Below are 18,052 nucleotides of genomic sequence, written 5' to 3' on the forward strand. Positions count from 1 at the left end.
TCTAGGTCTTTATAGACTTTGTGAGTCCAATACAGCACTTGGGTTGTCCATGTGATATGCCTAGCTCGTTACATAACCAGACTGCTCCATTTTCTTTACATTTCCTTGGTCACATGTTTCACTCTGCATCTATGTGACTGTGGACTGCAGAACACCATGGTCTTGAAACACTTGAAATTACATGTGCCCCAAAGGGATCCAAGGTTCATGGATGTAGAAGTTAATGAAACCTTAGAAATCAGCTAGGACAGCCCCTCATTTCACAAATAAGGAGCCTGAGTCCAAGTGAGGTAAGACTTGATCAAAGTCACATAAGTAGATGACAAGTGGCACCAACCCAAGTCTGCTGATTCAGTGCCGGGTACTAAAGTCTAGGGGCTTAGATTCATTGGAGGATATTCAGAAGGGGCTATCAAGAGAATTAAGGGCCTTGAGTCCATGCCATATGAAGATCCACTGAAGGAACAAGGGAAGTCTTCAAGCATTTGAAGGGCTCTTGTGTAGAAGGGGATTTGATTTGTTCTGTTTGGTCCCAGAAGGCAGGACCAGGAGCAATGAGTGGCAGTGGCAAAGAGGAGGATTTAGGTGTGATGTGAAGAAAAATTTTCCTAACAATTAAAGCTGTTCAAAATTGGAATGGGCTCAAGACATTTAACAACTGGCTCTCCAAGAGGGAAAATAGAAGCTGAAACCTTCCCTATGTGTTGTCTCCCCTACAAGAAGGGGATCTCTTTGAGAACAAGGGCTGTCTTCCTTTCTATTTGTATCCCCAGCACTTAGCATGGTGCTTTGTACATAGTAAGCCCTTATAAGTACTTTGTTCATTCATTGATTCATCATCTTCTTACCATTCATCTTGTTACCATATCCTTTCTCCCTTTTGCTATGGGAATTGCCATTAAATCAGGACTATAGGGGGGCGGAGCCAAGATGGCGGAGTAGAAAGACGCACATACACATAGCTCCGAACCCACAACCCATAGAACATCTACAAAGAAGTAACTCACGGCGAATTCTGCACCCAGAGGCCACAGAACGTTGGAGTGAGGGAGATTTCTGTTCCAGAGAGACCTGCAAACCTCTCGCAAAAGGTCCTTCGCGCCGCGGACTGGGCGCCGGGACTGGGAGCTGAGTACAGCCCTGCCGCGGCCGTGGCACCGAGAGGAAAAGATCTGAGCGGGCTTCAGGGACGGGATCTCCAGCGGCCACGCGGGTCCCTCCACCCACAGGTGACAGGGGTCGGTGAGAGGGTCTCTTTGGCGGGTCGAGAGGGGAGTGGGGTGCCCCCATAACTCAGGCCCCCTCAGGAGGCAACAGCAGAGGCGGGAGCAGACCGGGGATCCCCAAACAGGCAGGAGCCTGGATCCATTGTTGAAGGTCTCTGCATAAACCCCCTGAGGGAACTGAGCCTGTGAGGTGGCCCTGCCCCAATCTGAGCACCTGAACTTAATCTCACACTGAATAGCAGCCCTGCCCCCGCCAAAAGCACTGAGGCTGGGAAGCAGCATTTGATTCTCAGACCCCAAGCGCTGGCTGGGAGGATCCGGAGGTGAGGTGGGTGTGAGGAGAATATTCAGAGCTCAAGTCACTGGCTGGGAAAATGCCCAGAAAAGGGAAAAAAACCAAGACTATTGAGGGTTACTTTCTTGGTGAGCAGGTTTCTCCTCCCCTCCCTTCTAATGAGGAAGAGCGGTGCTCACCATCAGGGGAAGACACAGAAGTTAGTTCTTCTACATCCCAGCCCACTCAATGGGATCAGTTCTGGGAAAAGGTCTTAAAGAGACCAAACAATTTTCAAAATCATGATAGAGAGGTGGAGGAAAAACTGGGAAGAGTAATAAAAGACTTGCAAGCAAAGTATGAACAACAAATCAGCACCCTGCTAAAGGAGACCCAAAAAAATGAGGAAGAAAATAACACCCTGAAAAACAGGCTAACTCAATTGGCAAAGGAGGTTCAAGAAGCCAAGGAGGAGAAGAATGCTTTCAAAAGCAGAATTAGCCAAACGGAAAAGGAGATTCAAAACCTCACTGAAGAAAATAATTCTTTCAAAATTAGAATGGAACAGATGGAGGCTAATGACTTTATGAGAAACCAAGAAATCACAAAACAAAACCAAAAGAATGAAAAAATGGAAGATAATGTGAAATATCTCATTGGAAAAACAACTGACCTGGAGAATACATCCAGGAGAGACAATTTAAAAATTATGGGACTACCTGAAAGCCATGATCAAAAAAAGAGCCTAGACATCATCTTTCATGAAATTATCAAGGAAAACTGCCCTGAGATTCTAGAACCAGAGGGCAAAATAAGTATTCAAGGAATCCACAGGTCACCACCTGAAAGAGATCCAAAAAGAGAAACTCCTAGGAACATTGTGGCCAAATTCCAGAGTTCCCAGGTCAAGGAGAAAATATTGCAAGCAGCTAGAAAGAAACAATTCAAGTATTGTGGAAATACAATCAGGATAACACAAGATCTAGCAGCTTCCACATTAAGGGATTGAAGGGCGTGGAATAGGATATTCCAGAAGTCAAAGGAACTAGGACTAAAACCAAGAATCACCTACCCAGCAAAACTGAGTATAATACTTCAGGGGAAAAATTGGTCTTTCAATGAAATAGAGGACTTTCAAGCATTCTTGATGAAAAGACCAGAGCTGAAAAGAAAATTTGACTTTCAAACACAAGAATGAAGAGAAGCATGAAAAAGTAAATAGCAAAGAGAAGTCATAAGGGACTTTACAAAAGTTGAACTGTTTACATTCCTACATGGAAAGACAATATTTGTAACTCTTGAAACTATTCAGCATCTGGGTACAGGGTGGGATAACACACATACACATGCACACGCACATGCACACACACATAGAGACAGAGTGCACAGAGTGAACTGAAGAAGAGGAGATCATATCTTAAAAAAAAAAATGAAATCAAGCAGTGAGAGAGAAATATATTGGGAGGAGAAAGGGAGAAATGGAATGGGGCAAATTATCTCTCATAAAAGAGGCAAGCAAAAGACTTTTTAGTGAAGGGAAAAAGAGGGGAGGTGAGAGAAAAACATGAAGTTTACTCTCATCACATTCCACTAAAGGAAGGAATAAAATGCACAGTCATTTTGGTATGAAAACCTATCTTACAATACAGGAAAGTGGGGCATAAGGGGATAAGCAGGTTGGGGGGGATGATGGAAGGGAGGGCACGGGGAGGAGGGAGCAATTTGAGGTCAACACTCCTGGGGAGGGACAGGATCAAAAGAGAGAACAGAAGTAATGGGGGACAGGATAGGATGGAGGGAAATATAATTAGTTCTTACACAACACTACTATTATGGAAGTCATTTGCAAAACTACACAGATCTGGCCTATATTGAATTGCTTGCCTTCCAAAGGGAAGGGGTGGGGAGGGAGGGAGGGCAGATTGGCAGACAGGGGCAATTAGAACACTCTGTGTTTTGGGGTGGGGGGAGGGGACAAAAGGGGAGAAAATGTGGAACCCCAAATTTTGTGAAAATGAATGTTAAAAGTTAAATAAATTAATAATAATAAAAAAAAAGATCATGTGTAGCAGTTAAAGGGTATATATAACAGGACACCTCATTAAACAGTTAAGAGTGTGACCTGATCAGGAGCTGTCTAGGTGATAGAAAAACAAATGATACCAATAAATTTTTTTTTAAGTCTGACTTGGCTAGAGAATGTGAACATTGCTCCTGCCTAAGTCTCTCTCTGAAGAGAGTTTCTGGAAGGAAGTGAAAGTGAGAAACAGGAAGCAAGGGATTGATTGCCCCATAAACTGTTTCTTGACTTAAGCTTGAATCAGAAACAACTACTCAGCAGATTCATCCATTTCTGCAATTGTTGTATGTTTTGCTGTGTTGTTTTTGCTTATTTTCCCAGTAAAACACCTTTTGGAAAAAAAAAATCAGGACTATAATTGCATATGGAAAGGGCATGTCAATCACCCACCATATGTTTCCACTCACTATCTCTGGGACTACCCAAACCAAACACCTTCACCACCATCCCTGGTGTTAAAATATATATTCCTTTAAAGGCAAGGGTCATCTCACCTTTGTGTTTGTGTCTTCAGCACTCAGCACAAAAGCTAACATGTGTTAAGGCTCAATAAATGTTTTTCATTCATGCATCCACTCTGTTGAGGGCCAGGGTGGAGTGTGGTTGACAAGATCAGGATAGACCTCCAAGGAAATTGTTCTTTGAGACTGTGCTCATTATCATCTGGAATGGCTCTCCATGCCCCCCAGATGTTGCTATCTCCTTGAGACAAACAAGAGAATTACAGAAAACAAGGGATATGTAAACTAGATGCCCTCTAGGCTCACAGTGTGATTAAATCAGTCTTATAAGACTGATTTAATCACTAGGGTGGAGACAAACAGAATGTCACGTAGGCTTGCAGTTTCTGTCTATAAATACCCGGATCCTCAGATTAATAAAGTGGAGTTGGTCTTTCTTCTCCTGCCTCCTGTGTCTTTCTTCTTCACCACATCACCAAGCTGTGTAGGGACGCAGGCCGTCCGCTACACCACTCAATGTTTGTTGGTGATGATGGTCCCTACTTGATGATTTCAAGTAACAACCCCTATTTCTGAAATAATGGTCCAGTAACATTAGACAGAATTCGTCTTGGCCTTTGGACCCCAATGTCTACTAAGGCTAATAAAATAGCTTCACAATGGACTGGGAGATCACCAATCATCAATTTTGTCCATGGTCAAACCCAAAGCCATTTGTCATAATGATACTGACTTCTCAATTTTCACCACTCAATCAAATGACCACCTTCCCACCCATCAACTTCCCCCCAAAACTACACAGACAAAACATTGATTCAAGTGAAGGTATTTATAAAAGCATATATATACAAAATACAAAGGCTGTTTTGCAAGCACTTTTAAGAGATTACCTTGTCTCCACTGGTATGTTAAAGCTACTCAGACTTCTATAACTAAGGATATTAAAATATTCATGAGATTGTCCTAAGTCATTTCCTTGCTGATAATCTTGACTGATGGTCATCGGTGTGGCTTCTAGTTGGAGACACCTACCATGAGAACTGGGGCTCAATTCATTTTGTTCAGAGGGACTCCTGAGGCCATAGTTTGCTGAATGGATCCTGAAGATTTTTCTCTGCAAAAGAAATCAAAACCCCAAATTGAGTATGTGGAAGATTTGGACCTAGATTTTTTCATTATTCTTCAGTTTACACAGTTGAAGATGTTCAAATTTTCTGGTTTTTTCTTAGTCATTTTTTCATTTCTCTTTCCTCCTTCTCTGTCTCTCTTCTCTCTTTCCTGTATTTCAGGGGAAAGAGAGGAAATTTTCTATTTCTTCCTCTTTTGTCTCGCTTCATCTCTCTCCTGTGTCTTCTTCCTCCTGTATTCCTCTTTTCTCTGAACTCCCTCCTTCCTTTCCCGTGTAATGTTAATGGGATATAAGATCTTCCCCTGCCCATTAATAGGTCTCATGTGGAGCCTTATTAAGGGAAACTTGTTTAGAGGGAGGCTTGCTTCTAGAAAGATTTTCATACCCTTTGGTACCAAGTTGATTAGGCACTGAGTCAGGAGGGTTGTGATTGTTTTCTGACTCTGAGAAGTGTATTTATACTCTGAGTCAGTATTATGCTTTGAGGGCTCGCTTATGAGAAGGATCTTGTGATTCCCAGGTCGAGATTCTGAGTGACCACATGTTCAGACCCCCCAATTGCTCAGATGTAAAGGCTCTCTCCATTCAAGGATGTATATCAAGTATATACCAATTTTGCTTTGATTCAGGCAGTAGAACCCAATCTGTTGGTCTTTATTTCTCTGCTTATATTTTCTCTGTTTGTATTTTCTCTTAAATTCAGGTGCTGATTTTTCCTTTGAACTAGTGAATGTAATTTAAAAACACTGTTGACCCTTCAAACAGCTATCTTTCTTAGTAAAACAGATCTAAGAATCTGTGCTGTGCTAGCAGCCATCCTAGGTATGCCAGTGTGGTTGCCTTTACACCCCCTGCTTTTTATCCCTGTTTTTAAGAATTTTTTCCTATTTCTCTTTTTCTTCCCTCGTCATTTCTTCTTCTTATCTCTTCTTTTTTCTCCTCTCTCTCATTCTCTTTTTTCTCTGTATCTCTCATCTCTCATTCTCCTTGCTTTTTCTTCTTTATCTCTATCTTCCCTGTCTTTTCTCTATTTCTTCTTTCTTTCTCCATCTCTCTCCCTCCTTTCTCTTCTCTCTCTATTTATCTGTTCCCTCTTATCTCTCTTTTTCACTGTCTTCTCTCTTTTTTTGCTATACATATCACACACACACACACACATACACACACACACACACACATACACACTGTCCAGAAGTGATTCATATTTAAGGAACTATTGAAGGGGGATTATCACAAACAAGGATGTCAGGAAAAACACACTGGAAGGGCCTCCTGAACCATATCTTCCAACATTGTGACCCACCTGTGGTATGAGCAGCAAATGGAACAGCCTGTTGTGCAGCCATTTGGTGCAGTGGACATGGCTCTGGATTTGGAGACAGGGTTTGGCTTCAACTTCTAACTCTGCCACTTACTTATTATATGGCCTTGGGTAATTCAATTCAATTCTACAAGCATTATTAAATACTGTGTGCCAGGTACAGTGCTAAGCACTGGGAATACAAAACCAGATACAAAATAGTCCCTCCCTGGGGAACCTAGGTGGCACAGTGAGTAGAGCACCAGTCCTCGAGTCAGGAGGACCTGAGTTCAAATCTGCCCTCAGATACTTGATACTTAATAGCTGTGTGACCTTGGGCAAGTCACTTAACCCCAATTGCTTTGTTTTCCTCCCTTAAAAAAAATAGTCCCTCCATCAAGGAAATAACACTTCAATGTAATAACTTGCTCCCCTGAGACTTGGGTTCCTGTCTGTCAAATGAAAGAGCTACACTAGATAACTTCTTAGGCTCCTTTAAGCTCTAAATCAATGAGTTGATGAGTCTTCCCGTAGGGGTGGAGCACTCATTTGGTTCACAGGTTTGGGGCTGACTACAAATCTCAGGAGCAGAGTTGGAAACAGCAACAGATTTTGAAACAATCTACTACAACTAACAATAAATTCAAGTTCCTTTGAATCGGCACTGTTATTATGATCTACCCTTTACAGCCATCCTCATACACTTAGATAATTATCATTGTCTGTTACATTGTCTTCTAATACATCAGAGTGTAGATCCAACAGGTCAAATCTTGGCTGCTTACAAAACTCTTAAGGGCAACCAGAACTAGATTAAAATGTAATTGAGAAATGTTTGACAAAAGAATTAACAACATGACATAGATAATGTTCATTTGTAGTTTTTTAAGTCAGTATGCAGAAGCGGCTAGGTGGCTTGGTGGATAGAGTGGATAGATAGAACTGGGCCTGGACTCATGAAGTCCTGAGTTCAAAATTGGCCTCAAGACACTTATAGCTGTGTGATCCTGGGCAAGTCACTTAAGTTCTGTTTATTTTAATCTACTGGAAAAGAAAATGGCAAGCCACTTCAGTATCTTTGCCAAGAAAATCCTAAGGACAGGAATGACATGATACGATCCACAGGGTCATGAAGAGTCAGACACAACTGAATAACTGAATGAACAAGTCAATATATAGACCTTTTTCTGTTTGAGTTTGACATAATCAGTGTAGGTGACCATCTATATGATAAATAGCAACTGATTGTCTTCCTTTCCACCATTATAAATGAATTCTTTGGAAGAGTTGTAGGTGGTCAGCAATGTTAAGGATTTCCAGAGCTGTCTTTGACATAAACATGGTAAGAAATGCCCTTGTGAATTTTGCTGATGCTGTAACTCAGTGTAATATGTTCTTTGACATTTCATTTATTAGTACCAATTTAATCAGGTATTAGTATTTTGAAAAACACTATTTCTAGGACTTTCCTGATGGCACTTGTTAATTTTGGCTACCTTTGTTCAGGCACCTTGCCTAGCAATGTTGTGCAGTATTGAATCACAAAACTGGATTTGAATACTGACACTAAGTCACTCAACCTTTCTGAGTCTCAACTTTCTCATTCATAAAATGGAATAATGGAATCATAGTATCCACCACATAGGGCTGTTAGAAGAAAACTGATTTACGAACTTTCAAATGCTATATGGTTGTAGCTCTAAAACTACACTAAGACTTTTGGGCCACCCTATATATTTGAAACAGAGTGTCCACCATTATTCAGCCAATTCCCATTTTAGAGATAATAATTCAAAGGATGGGTTTAAGTGCACTGAATACTAAGAGAATTTCAGATTGAGAATCTTCAGGGTAGGAAGTCAAGTACAAAGGCTCAAAATGCAAATGGATATGCAGAAAGGAGGTGATGTCATAAGTAATTACCCGGGCAGTAACACTATGCAGAATGGACTCCAGCTTAAAAAAAGTAATCTTTATAACCAAAAGTGCTTGTTAAATATTGGAAGGTACACACTCAGTTTTTACAAAGGCACTTTTACGAATAAGCATTTCTCTCTAGCTTCCATACAACTCCTGGTTACATCAGGGAAGTACAGAAAAGCAGAAAAGCTTCACAAGGTTCAGAGACAGCATGTGTAAGGAGGAGCAGCCAGTCAGAACTGAGCAAGACTGGAAAGATGAGAGATGTACAATATAGTTCTTTCTAGGGAATACTCAGGGAGAGGAAAGAGAGACAGCAAAGATAAACTTGGCTCCTAGCTAACCTTTGATTGGTTTAGCAATGCTTTCATAGAATCTCTGAACCCCAGAGTTGGAAAGGATCTCAAAAAATCAAGTTGAGCCTATATGGGAATAGGTTTTCCTAGTCTAAATGTCCCTAACGGTAGTCCCATTCAATCACTTACTGAAAACCTCCAAGCATAGTTGATTTACTATTTTTCAATTACACTTTTGGATAGCTCTGAATGTTAGGAAGTTCATCCTTATATTGTTTAAAATCTGCCTTTCTTCAAGGTTTATCTTTAATTAGTCACCTTAAAGTTCTGCTCCTAGTTCTGACCTCTTAAGTATGACAGGATTTGTTTGTTCTATATAAAAGTCATTCAAAACACTTAAGATAGCTATCATTTTCCTCTCCCCTCCTCACTTCTCTGAAAAATTTTCTCTTTTTATATTCTCAAAAGGGATTAATTTAAAGTAAGGCCATGAAGGTCCCATGACTTCCATGGACCTTGTTGAATTTCACCTTTTAGCCCTTTGAGCCTAGACTGCCCTTTCCATACATTTCAGAACAATCCATGAAGTGTGTGAAGGGTCAGCATGACTTCCCTCATTGAAATGGAAACATCTCAAAGATGTAGAGTTAAGGTTATCACTCCCAGAATTATGGTCCATGAATCAGGCACATTTACCTTGGCACTAAAGATCACCAACATGATGACTGTTGCAGCAATGATTATTGTCACTGAGACTATGACTCCTAAAGAGATCCTGGAATGGGAGCTGTCCAATGTCTCAGGTGCTGAAAAGAGGCAAAAAGGCATGAGTTGGCAGTCATAGAGAAACAGAGTCCTCTGCACCACCACCCTACAAGCTTATAGAACAGTCTTAGAAATTAACACCAAAGAAACCTCTCTGCACCAACAGGAGCCAGAATCTTGAAGTCAGTTTAGGAAGACAACATGGCCTATAATTGTGTGGGATTTAACTAAACTCCAGTGATTCCCTATTACCATTAGGATTAAATACAAGATCCTTTGTTTGGTATTTAAAGCTCTTCAAAACCTTGTCCCTTCTTATCTGTCTTCTTATCTTTCCAATCTTCTTGCACTTTATACTTATTCTATGATCCAGTCATACTGGCCTATTTACTGTTCTTCACATGAAACGACATCTCCCATCTCTGTTCTATTGTATTGGATGTTTCCTATACTTGGAATATTCTGGAATAATAAATATTCAATATTTATTGGATTTATCCTTGGATTCCTTCAATACTCAATTCAAATATCACCTTCTTCAGGAAGGCTTTCCGCTCCTTGCCCCCAGCTGTTTAGAGGGAAGATACCCTCTAAGATTACTTTCTATTCTCATGTATCTTTTAGGTTCATTTATATACACATTGTCTCCCTCATTAAAATGCAAACTGCTTGAGAACAGGGACTGTTCTTTACTTTTCTTAGCATCTCCAGTGTTTTGCATGGTTCCTCGCACATTAAGTACTTAATAAATTTCTTTTCTTATTCTTTATTCATTTTAAAAATTATTTTTATTGTGAATTTGACAATCATAAACAATATTCAAAAAACCAAAGAAGAATTCATGCCAAAAAAAAAAAATAAGAGTTAGAGAGGAGAAAAGAGTAACTTTTAAAGATGCCCTTTCCATGATCACTTAATTTGAAAATCCTTTGCACATGCTGGATTGAACTATAGTGATCTTTATTGAATTTGGAGGAGATAGATTCATGTTATAATTCCATATTACCTCAATATCTATGGACACTGTGGTATACAAGTTGAGTGTAGAGAAATACCAGGGATGCAAAACATGGTTCACGTTAAAGATGAGTTTCAGAATTCTGCAACTGACAGTTGGTAACTCAGTAGGGTAACTAAGTCTTCTTGAAGGTAGAAAATATACTACCCAAGATGTTATCCAAACATCTGTTAGTTCCTGATCATCAGACTGAAAATAACATGCTGAGATGATGGATCTTCACCTGGAGGGCCATGAATAGTACAGTTCTCCCAGACATGGAAGATGAACTGGGAACATGGCATTAGAGGAGAAAATATGGACCCAGGTAGGTTCTTTCAGGATGAGATGTCCAGCTTTGACGGGAGGAATGTCACAGAGGAGTGAGTGATCCATGTTGATCAAGACATCTTCTATCACCAGTATTGCATTATACCTTTGGGACTGGGGCATGTCTACAATGAAGTCCAGTGTAACTACCCCCAGGAATAGAATAGGGTTGGTAGGGGGAGCAATAATCCTATTGACTTCTCCATGGACTCCTTGGACTTGGCTGATGGAATAACTTATAAGATGAGTTATCCCAAAGGGCAGCTTTTTTGTAACTGTAAGTCATCAAAGGCAATCATATATATGACTCTTTAAATACTCACATCTTTTTTTAAAAAATGAATGAAAGCCACTGTGAGTATGGATTATTTCATTCTTTGTATCCTTAGTGCCTAAAACAATGTCTGACACTTTTTAAATGCTTGCTGGTTGACTTTTTTAAAAAAATACACACATATTCAGTGAACATGAAGCACTCCTTATCAAGTCATGCCAGGGCCCAGCATAGAGACACAAGAAGATGTAGAAGAGATGCTGAAAATTGACTTTCCTTCAGATGCAGTACTCACACTAGTTTAGAGGGCTACCATCTAGCATAGGTATTGGCAAAGAGTGTCTGCTGCTGGTGGATCATATGTAGTAGAGTTGCTTGAGGGTAACATCTGTAAAGGGCAAATAGGTGGAGCAATGGATAGAGTGCTGGGCCTAAAGTCTGGGAGACTCATCTTCCTGAGTTCAAATCTGGCCTCAGACATTTACTAGCTGTGTGGCCCTGGGCAAGTCACTTAACCCCATTTGCCTCATCTGTTAAATGATATGGAGAAGTAAATGACAAGCTACTCCAGTATCTCTGCCAAGAAAACCCCACAAGGTCTCACGATGAGTTGGACATGACTGAAAAATGGCCAAACAACAAAAAATATCTAACACTGAATCTTCTTTCCTGATTGTTGAGTCCCTGGTCTGATCCCCATTTCATGAGGTGTCTAGGCCATACTCACTTCACTCTTAGCTCTACTCCACATTCTCCAGACTTCTCCACTCCTTGACAAGCAGCCTTCTCACCTTGAAGATGCCTCTTCCGTGAAGCTCTTATTTTTTCATTGGTAAGCATCTAATCCACACTACCATCTCATGAGCTGTCCATACCATGCTTCATTATGCTCCCTACTATTCTAATTCCCAACTCCTCCTTGTGTGTTGTCTTTCTCCATTAGCATGTAAGCTCCTTGCACAGGGAGTCTTTTTTTTATGTATTTGTATCCCTAGTTCTTACAAAGTAAATAATAAATAAAGGGTCTATCTTTCTGCAGGATATGATCCACCAAAAAAAATAACTTTTTTTTCTGCAACAATCTGCTTCATGGGGAAGTCAAATTTAATAAAAGACCTTACCTAGAAAATCTGATATTGGTTAAAGTACCACATAGTCTAAAGGTGTTCCAAGTTCCTAGGCTTGCATAGACAATGTATCACTTCCTGAAAATGATGCTGTCATGTCTCAAATGCAATTTTGATTACATAGCTCCTTTTTTTATCTCATGAAGGTACTTTCTCCAGTAGTCAGCTTGTGAGAACAGATATGGTAGGACCCAAGCAAGTTCAGACTATAGCACAAACTATTATGTCTGTCAGACTTTTCATTCATCACAAATGAACTTCAAAAGGATTTCTAAGTGAAGGTGATAGAAGGAATCTGAACTTAGCAACAGCAAACAAGGCATATCCAAAGTCAACAACCAGTGGGTCAAAAGGTATGCGAAAAAATGTAGCTAGTGGTGGGAAAGGTAGTCAGAGATGTCATGCCATAAGGAGGGAACCATATCTCAGTGAAGGCTAGAACATGAAGGAGTTAAAAAGAAAGAGGTTTAAGATGAAAGGGAGTTTGTTAATCATGGGGCAAACATTCCAAAGGGTGCAGAGGCATGTAACTTTAGGGTGAGAAACTGAGGAGGGAGGTGATGTCATGGTTCAGGTAGATGGGTGTGAAGGAATAATAAATTAACAACAGAGAACAAGGTTTGAACATCATCAACTGAGGGTTTGGAATCACTGGAATGAGTCAACTATGAGGGGATGAAACTATGCTAATCATTGATATGTGAGTCCAGGCAGCATACCAGTTAGAGAGAGATCTATTGAGAGAAACAAAATAAGATTGAAATCCTTCCTTGAATTTCAGCTTCCTGGTAGGTTTTGTGTCCTATGAGACCCTGGGAAGCCTACCTCACAACAAGCATGGAAGCGTGAGAGATATGGGAGCCCAGTTAGGTGGCAAGAGTTGGAGAAATCCCTGGGAAGCAAGAGATTCAAGTTGTCTTATTTCCAGAAGACAAGCTGGCCCTAGAAATGGTTCTGAGACAACACCCCACTGAAGTGGGGGGCAAGAAGTGATTCTGAGAGTACAGCATAGTCTTGTCCCACGTGAGAAAAGTGTGAAGAACTTGAGTCCATAAAAGCATTTGTTAGAGAGTAACTGGACCTTCAGCAGATGCCCTACCACATTCTGCACCACGTTCTTGGCTGTCTCTCCATTCCTTTTATCAGGGAAACTTCTTCAGCTCTATTAAAACAGGGTTCTTTGCCTGCAACCAAAGGGTTTACAGATAGACTTCAGGGGAGGAGAAAACTTGGATGAGAAAAAAAATCCATCTTTAATTTCACTAACTTTTGGTTTCCTTTGCAAACCTCTATATTTTACTTTATGCGTTTAAAAACATTATTCTGAGAAAGGATCCATAGGCTTCACCAGATTGCCAAAGAGGTCCATGACACAAAGAAAGGCTAAGATCCCCTGGATTAAGGTATAAAAAGGTTGCTATCTGTCTTAGTGGAAAGAATACTCACATTAGCCAAAAAAACCCCATTTATTAAGCACCACTACATACTCAAAAGAAACATGAGATGCACAAATTCAGAGACAACTCCACCCCAAATATTCATATGGACCATTTGTGCCTGACCTGTGTAGAGCATTCTGACCTCACATTAATCTGATCTGTCACAGTTAGACACACCTTATCTTGACCCCAACAAAGTAATATCATTTTGGTCCTCTTTGAGCATGAAGGACTACAACCAACCATGTACTAGTCACTGGGGGTACAAAGAAAAGTTGATAACAATAATATTGAAGCATATTATCATTTTGACATTGCCTTTAGCCTGATTTCTTTTAGACACACTTTAGGCATCCATAAATCTAATTTGTTTTTTAGGTGTGTGATTAAATTTAAATTATTAGATCCACTGGCGCTCATCTATGATGCACAACCAATCCTACTACCTTTGCTTGTTGGGCATGTACTTGATGATTTGAGCATTTCCTAAACACACCATCACTAGTAATGTGCTATAGCCAGCCTGAACCTACCAGATCTCTCTTGAGATAACGTATGTTTGTGAGTTTTTGTAAACCTTAAAATGCCATAGAAATAGCACTGAACTGGGATTTAGGAGATGTATGTTCAACTTTTATCTTCATCAAATGTGACACTATTTGTACAAGTGCTTAGCAAAGTGCCTGGCACAGAGTAGGCACTATGTAAATGCTTATTCCTTCCCTCCCTCCCCATCCTTTACCACAAATTAGCTGTACCCCCCGAGGAAAAATTACTTTATCTCTCTTGGTCATGATTTTCTTGCCTGTAAAATAAAGGGATTGGACTTGATGGTCTCCAGGTTTCTTTCTAGTCCTTTTGGCTATCAGATTTATTCATTCCTTTTGTTTTACAGTGCCCTTTGGTGAGAGGTATGTGAAAGGGCAAGTGGAGAGGGTGCTTTATCTACATGGAAGAAGGATCATTAGGATGTTTTTCGACTTAATCATAATAAGTATAGTTCATTGCCTTACCTGAATCTCCTGGAAGGTTTAGTTCTGTGACTTCCAGAAAAATGTTTCCTTTGTAAATCCCATCAGGAAAGGTGTGAAAGTCACAGTGGTACTCGCCAGTGTCATTGGCAGTTAAGGACAGGAGAGTTATGCCATATCCCCGGGCCAAGTTTACCTTCTTTTGGTAGACTGGGTTGATAAAAGAACCATGAACAGAGTCAAGAATAGCTAGCATTTGATCGTTCCTGCTCCAGGTGACCTGTGTGACCATAGCTGTAGTATATAAGAGGTTGCACTGAAAAGTAGCTGAGGTGCCTTCAACTGCAGACATTTTCTCAACAGCAAAAATTCTCCCAATCACAGCCCCTGAAGGTGTAAAGGAAGGACAATAGTTCCTGTGAGAGCTTGAAGGGTAAATATTTGCCTTATGTAATAGGCACTCTGTTGCCTTTTCTGTAGAAATTTAACTGGAAGAAAAGAATTGAGAAGGAGGGTAAAATCTCAATTGTAGAATTAAAAAAAGAAAATAAAGAGACACAATTAGTATTATGTACAGCTACATGCTAACAAACCTGAGACTGTAAAAGAAATGGAAGATTTCTGGGAAGATAGAGGAGTTGGTGGTCATAAGAGAATCTACTTCCTTAATATCCTTTCAAAACAACAAGTGAAATGCAAAGGAAAAAGATTTGGGCTCACAACCCCCAAGGTAAAATTGGTTTTCATAAAAGGGATAATCGAAGAAATGAGCAAACAAAAGAAAATTCCAGCATAAGGAATAAATATCATAGATTAAAAGAAACTGAAACCAAAATGCCAGAAGGAAAAAAATAATGAATTAACACCCCAGAAACAAAGCTGGAATGACTGCAAGACATGTTAGTGTGGAAAATAAAAACACAGAAGGAAACAGAGGAAGAAATGAAAATAGTAAAATTAACACAAGATGAAATAAAAATCAAGACAAGATGATGATGAATTTTAACAGCTTGGAAATATCGATGGAGAATATGAAAGAAAAAAGTGGATTCACTGTGACAAATAATTTGCTTGGGGAAGAATGGTTTAAAAAGTGGGGAGGAGAGTGAGGAAACAGAAAAAAAAAATCCAGATGGAAAAATACTTAGAAACTTCACAAACAGAGGTGACAGACCAATAGCACAGAGCTAGGAAAGATATCAGGATTACCTCTAAATGTGAAGAAATACATAATCTGATCAGCGTATTTTAGAAAACTAAATAAGTATTTCCAGAAATATTGGGAAAATTGGGCCATTTTCATATTGACAGAATTCACTGACTCCCCATAAGGATGACCTACAGACTGAACTCACTCAGACATATTATAATCAAACTTCACAATTACAATGAGAAAGAAAGGATTTTTTCACATAGAAAAGAAGAATATTAGTACATATCACAAAATATCCTTTTAAATTATGCAAGATTTCTTTGCTCAAGATAAACAATAACAGAATAAAGAATATCATATACTGAAAATGAAGGATAATAGTGCTTCATCTCAAAAACAGTAACCAAACCAAGCTAAACATAATTCTGAAGAAAAAAGATTTAAGAATATATAGGAATTTCAAAAATACATGGTACGCAATGTTAGCCTTATTATTTGAGTGGAAATTTGTGGAGGTAATCTTCTGATGGTGTTGAGCTTAAAATTATTTTGAGCTGGAGACATCAAGGAGGGACAGTGGGTCTGGAATCAAGAAGATCTGTGTTCAAATTTAACCTCAGATACATATAGCCCTGGGCAAGTAAATCATTTAAACTCTGTTTGCTTCAGTTTCCTCAACTGTAAAATGGGGATTATAACAGCATTTACCTCATAGGGGATGAAGTGAGATAATATTTGTAAAGTGCTTAACATCAGTGTCTGGTATATAATAGATTCTAAATAAATGCTTATTCTTTTCCTTATTTTCTATCCATGCCCTGCTTTCTTAAATCAAATAACCAAAATTATTTTTGGATCAGACTTGTGCTTTCATTGGTGGGGGGAGTTCCCAGTGAGGAAGCTCCCTCTACCAATGAAAAATGTAACAAGGTACAACTTTGAAACCTAGAATCTTCAAGAGTTGCCTAATGAACTAAGAGGTTAATTGACTTACCCAGGGTCACATAGTATCAGTGGCAGGACTTGAACCCAAAAAAGTCTTTTTTACTTAATGACCTGCTCTCTATCTGATATGCAGAAATGATCAAGTCAAAATTTTTAAATGATAAAAATCTTACACGAAGCTTTATTTTACATCATAGAATCCAACATATTAAGAGAAAATTAAAATTGTATTTTCCTTCTCTTTCCAAGTCTACCTGGGGTTCAGTAACATTTGCAGTAGCTTTCTTTCTTTCTTTAGCTGTTGTCAATGTGTTTACAATTCCGATTTTACTAACTATACTTTTCATCACTTCCTATAGATCTTTCGTGTTTCCTTATATTCACATTTGTCTTTTTTTTTTTTTTTGGCATAGTAGAGCAAAATGTAGACACAAAGACTTTCTTCCAAAAGTGTGTCTCCAATGAGGATATGAAAATCATACTTCATGAAACACGTAAAAAAGGGATTACTTTGATTGATGACCCTTTTCATATCAAGTGATGAATGAAAACAAATTGTATGTCCACCCAAAGTGTTTGATGATATGATAGAGGACCAAATAAAAGAAAGCTTCCCTCTAGATGGTGAGGTCCTCTACATGCTCATGTTTGTGGACAACCTTGTGCTAGTTGCATCAAATCCTGAAGCACTGCAGAACTTCCTAAACGAAATTCACAATTTTTTGAAAGACTTCAGCCTATCTTCACAGGAATAGATGAGTAAGTAAGACCTTCTAATTACAGACTATGATATGTAGTTGAATGAACTTTTTTTTGTGTAATTGAGGCTAAACTCAAATACTCCGACACCACATGGGTCTTGTATTGACACTGTAGATTGACAATGATCTGGAACCAAAATTGAATTGAATGAAGGGAGAAAGATAGATTATGCTTGGGAAAGCATACTTACATTCAATGACCCAAGCTTCTCACTGGTTTTGCATCTTTTTAAATAAGAATAATAATAAAGATGGCAAATTACATATTTGACAAACAAGCATATCACTTTGATGAAAAATAATGTATTTTTAAAAATCAAGACCTTAAATGACATCAATAGAACTATTCAATTAAAGGTATCCTTATGAGTAGTAGAAAAAAAGGATTGTAAATTATAAAAAATAATTTATTAAAAATGAAAGATGCATTTTGCTCATCAATAAAAAATAAGAAATGTAAGTACAGGGAAACACGGAAAAATCTATAGGAAATGATGGAAAGCAAAGTTAGCAGAAAGAAAACTGGAAAAAAATTATAAAAATTATACATAAAGAAGAAATTCAAGCCAAAGGTAATGCAAAGATGGGACACCTATAGCCTTGA

The 18,052-nt window shown here is 39.0% G+C and overlaps 1 protein-coding gene across 1 annotated transcript in view; it reads right to left on the minus strand.

The window, feature by feature from the left end:
- Nucleotides 1–4,855: 4,855 nt before the first annotated feature.
- TIGIT (T cell immunoreceptor with Ig and ITIM domains) overlaps nt 4,856–18,052 on the minus strand; it is a 31,954-nt gene continuing 18,757 nt past the window's right edge. The window contains exons 2-4 of the mRNA XM_072613948.1: nt 14,632–14,976; nt 9,383–9,492; nt 4,856–5,155 (exon numbers count right to left, since the gene is read on the minus strand). Coding sequence (XP_072470049.1) covers nt 4,928–5,155; nt 9,383–9,492; nt 14,632–14,976 — 683 coding nt within the window. The 3' untranslated portion in view covers nt 4,856–4,927. The remainder of the gene's footprint in view (nt 5,156–9,382; nt 9,493–14,631; nt 14,977–18,052) is intronic.

This window comes from Notamacropus eugenii, chromosome 5, assembly GCF_028372415.1.
Source record: "Notamacropus eugenii isolate mMacEug1 chromosome 5, mMacEug1.pri_v2, whole genome shotgun sequence".
Taxonomy (NCBI): domain Eukaryota; kingdom Metazoa; phylum Chordata; class Mammalia; order Diprotodontia; family Macropodidae; genus Notamacropus; species Notamacropus eugenii.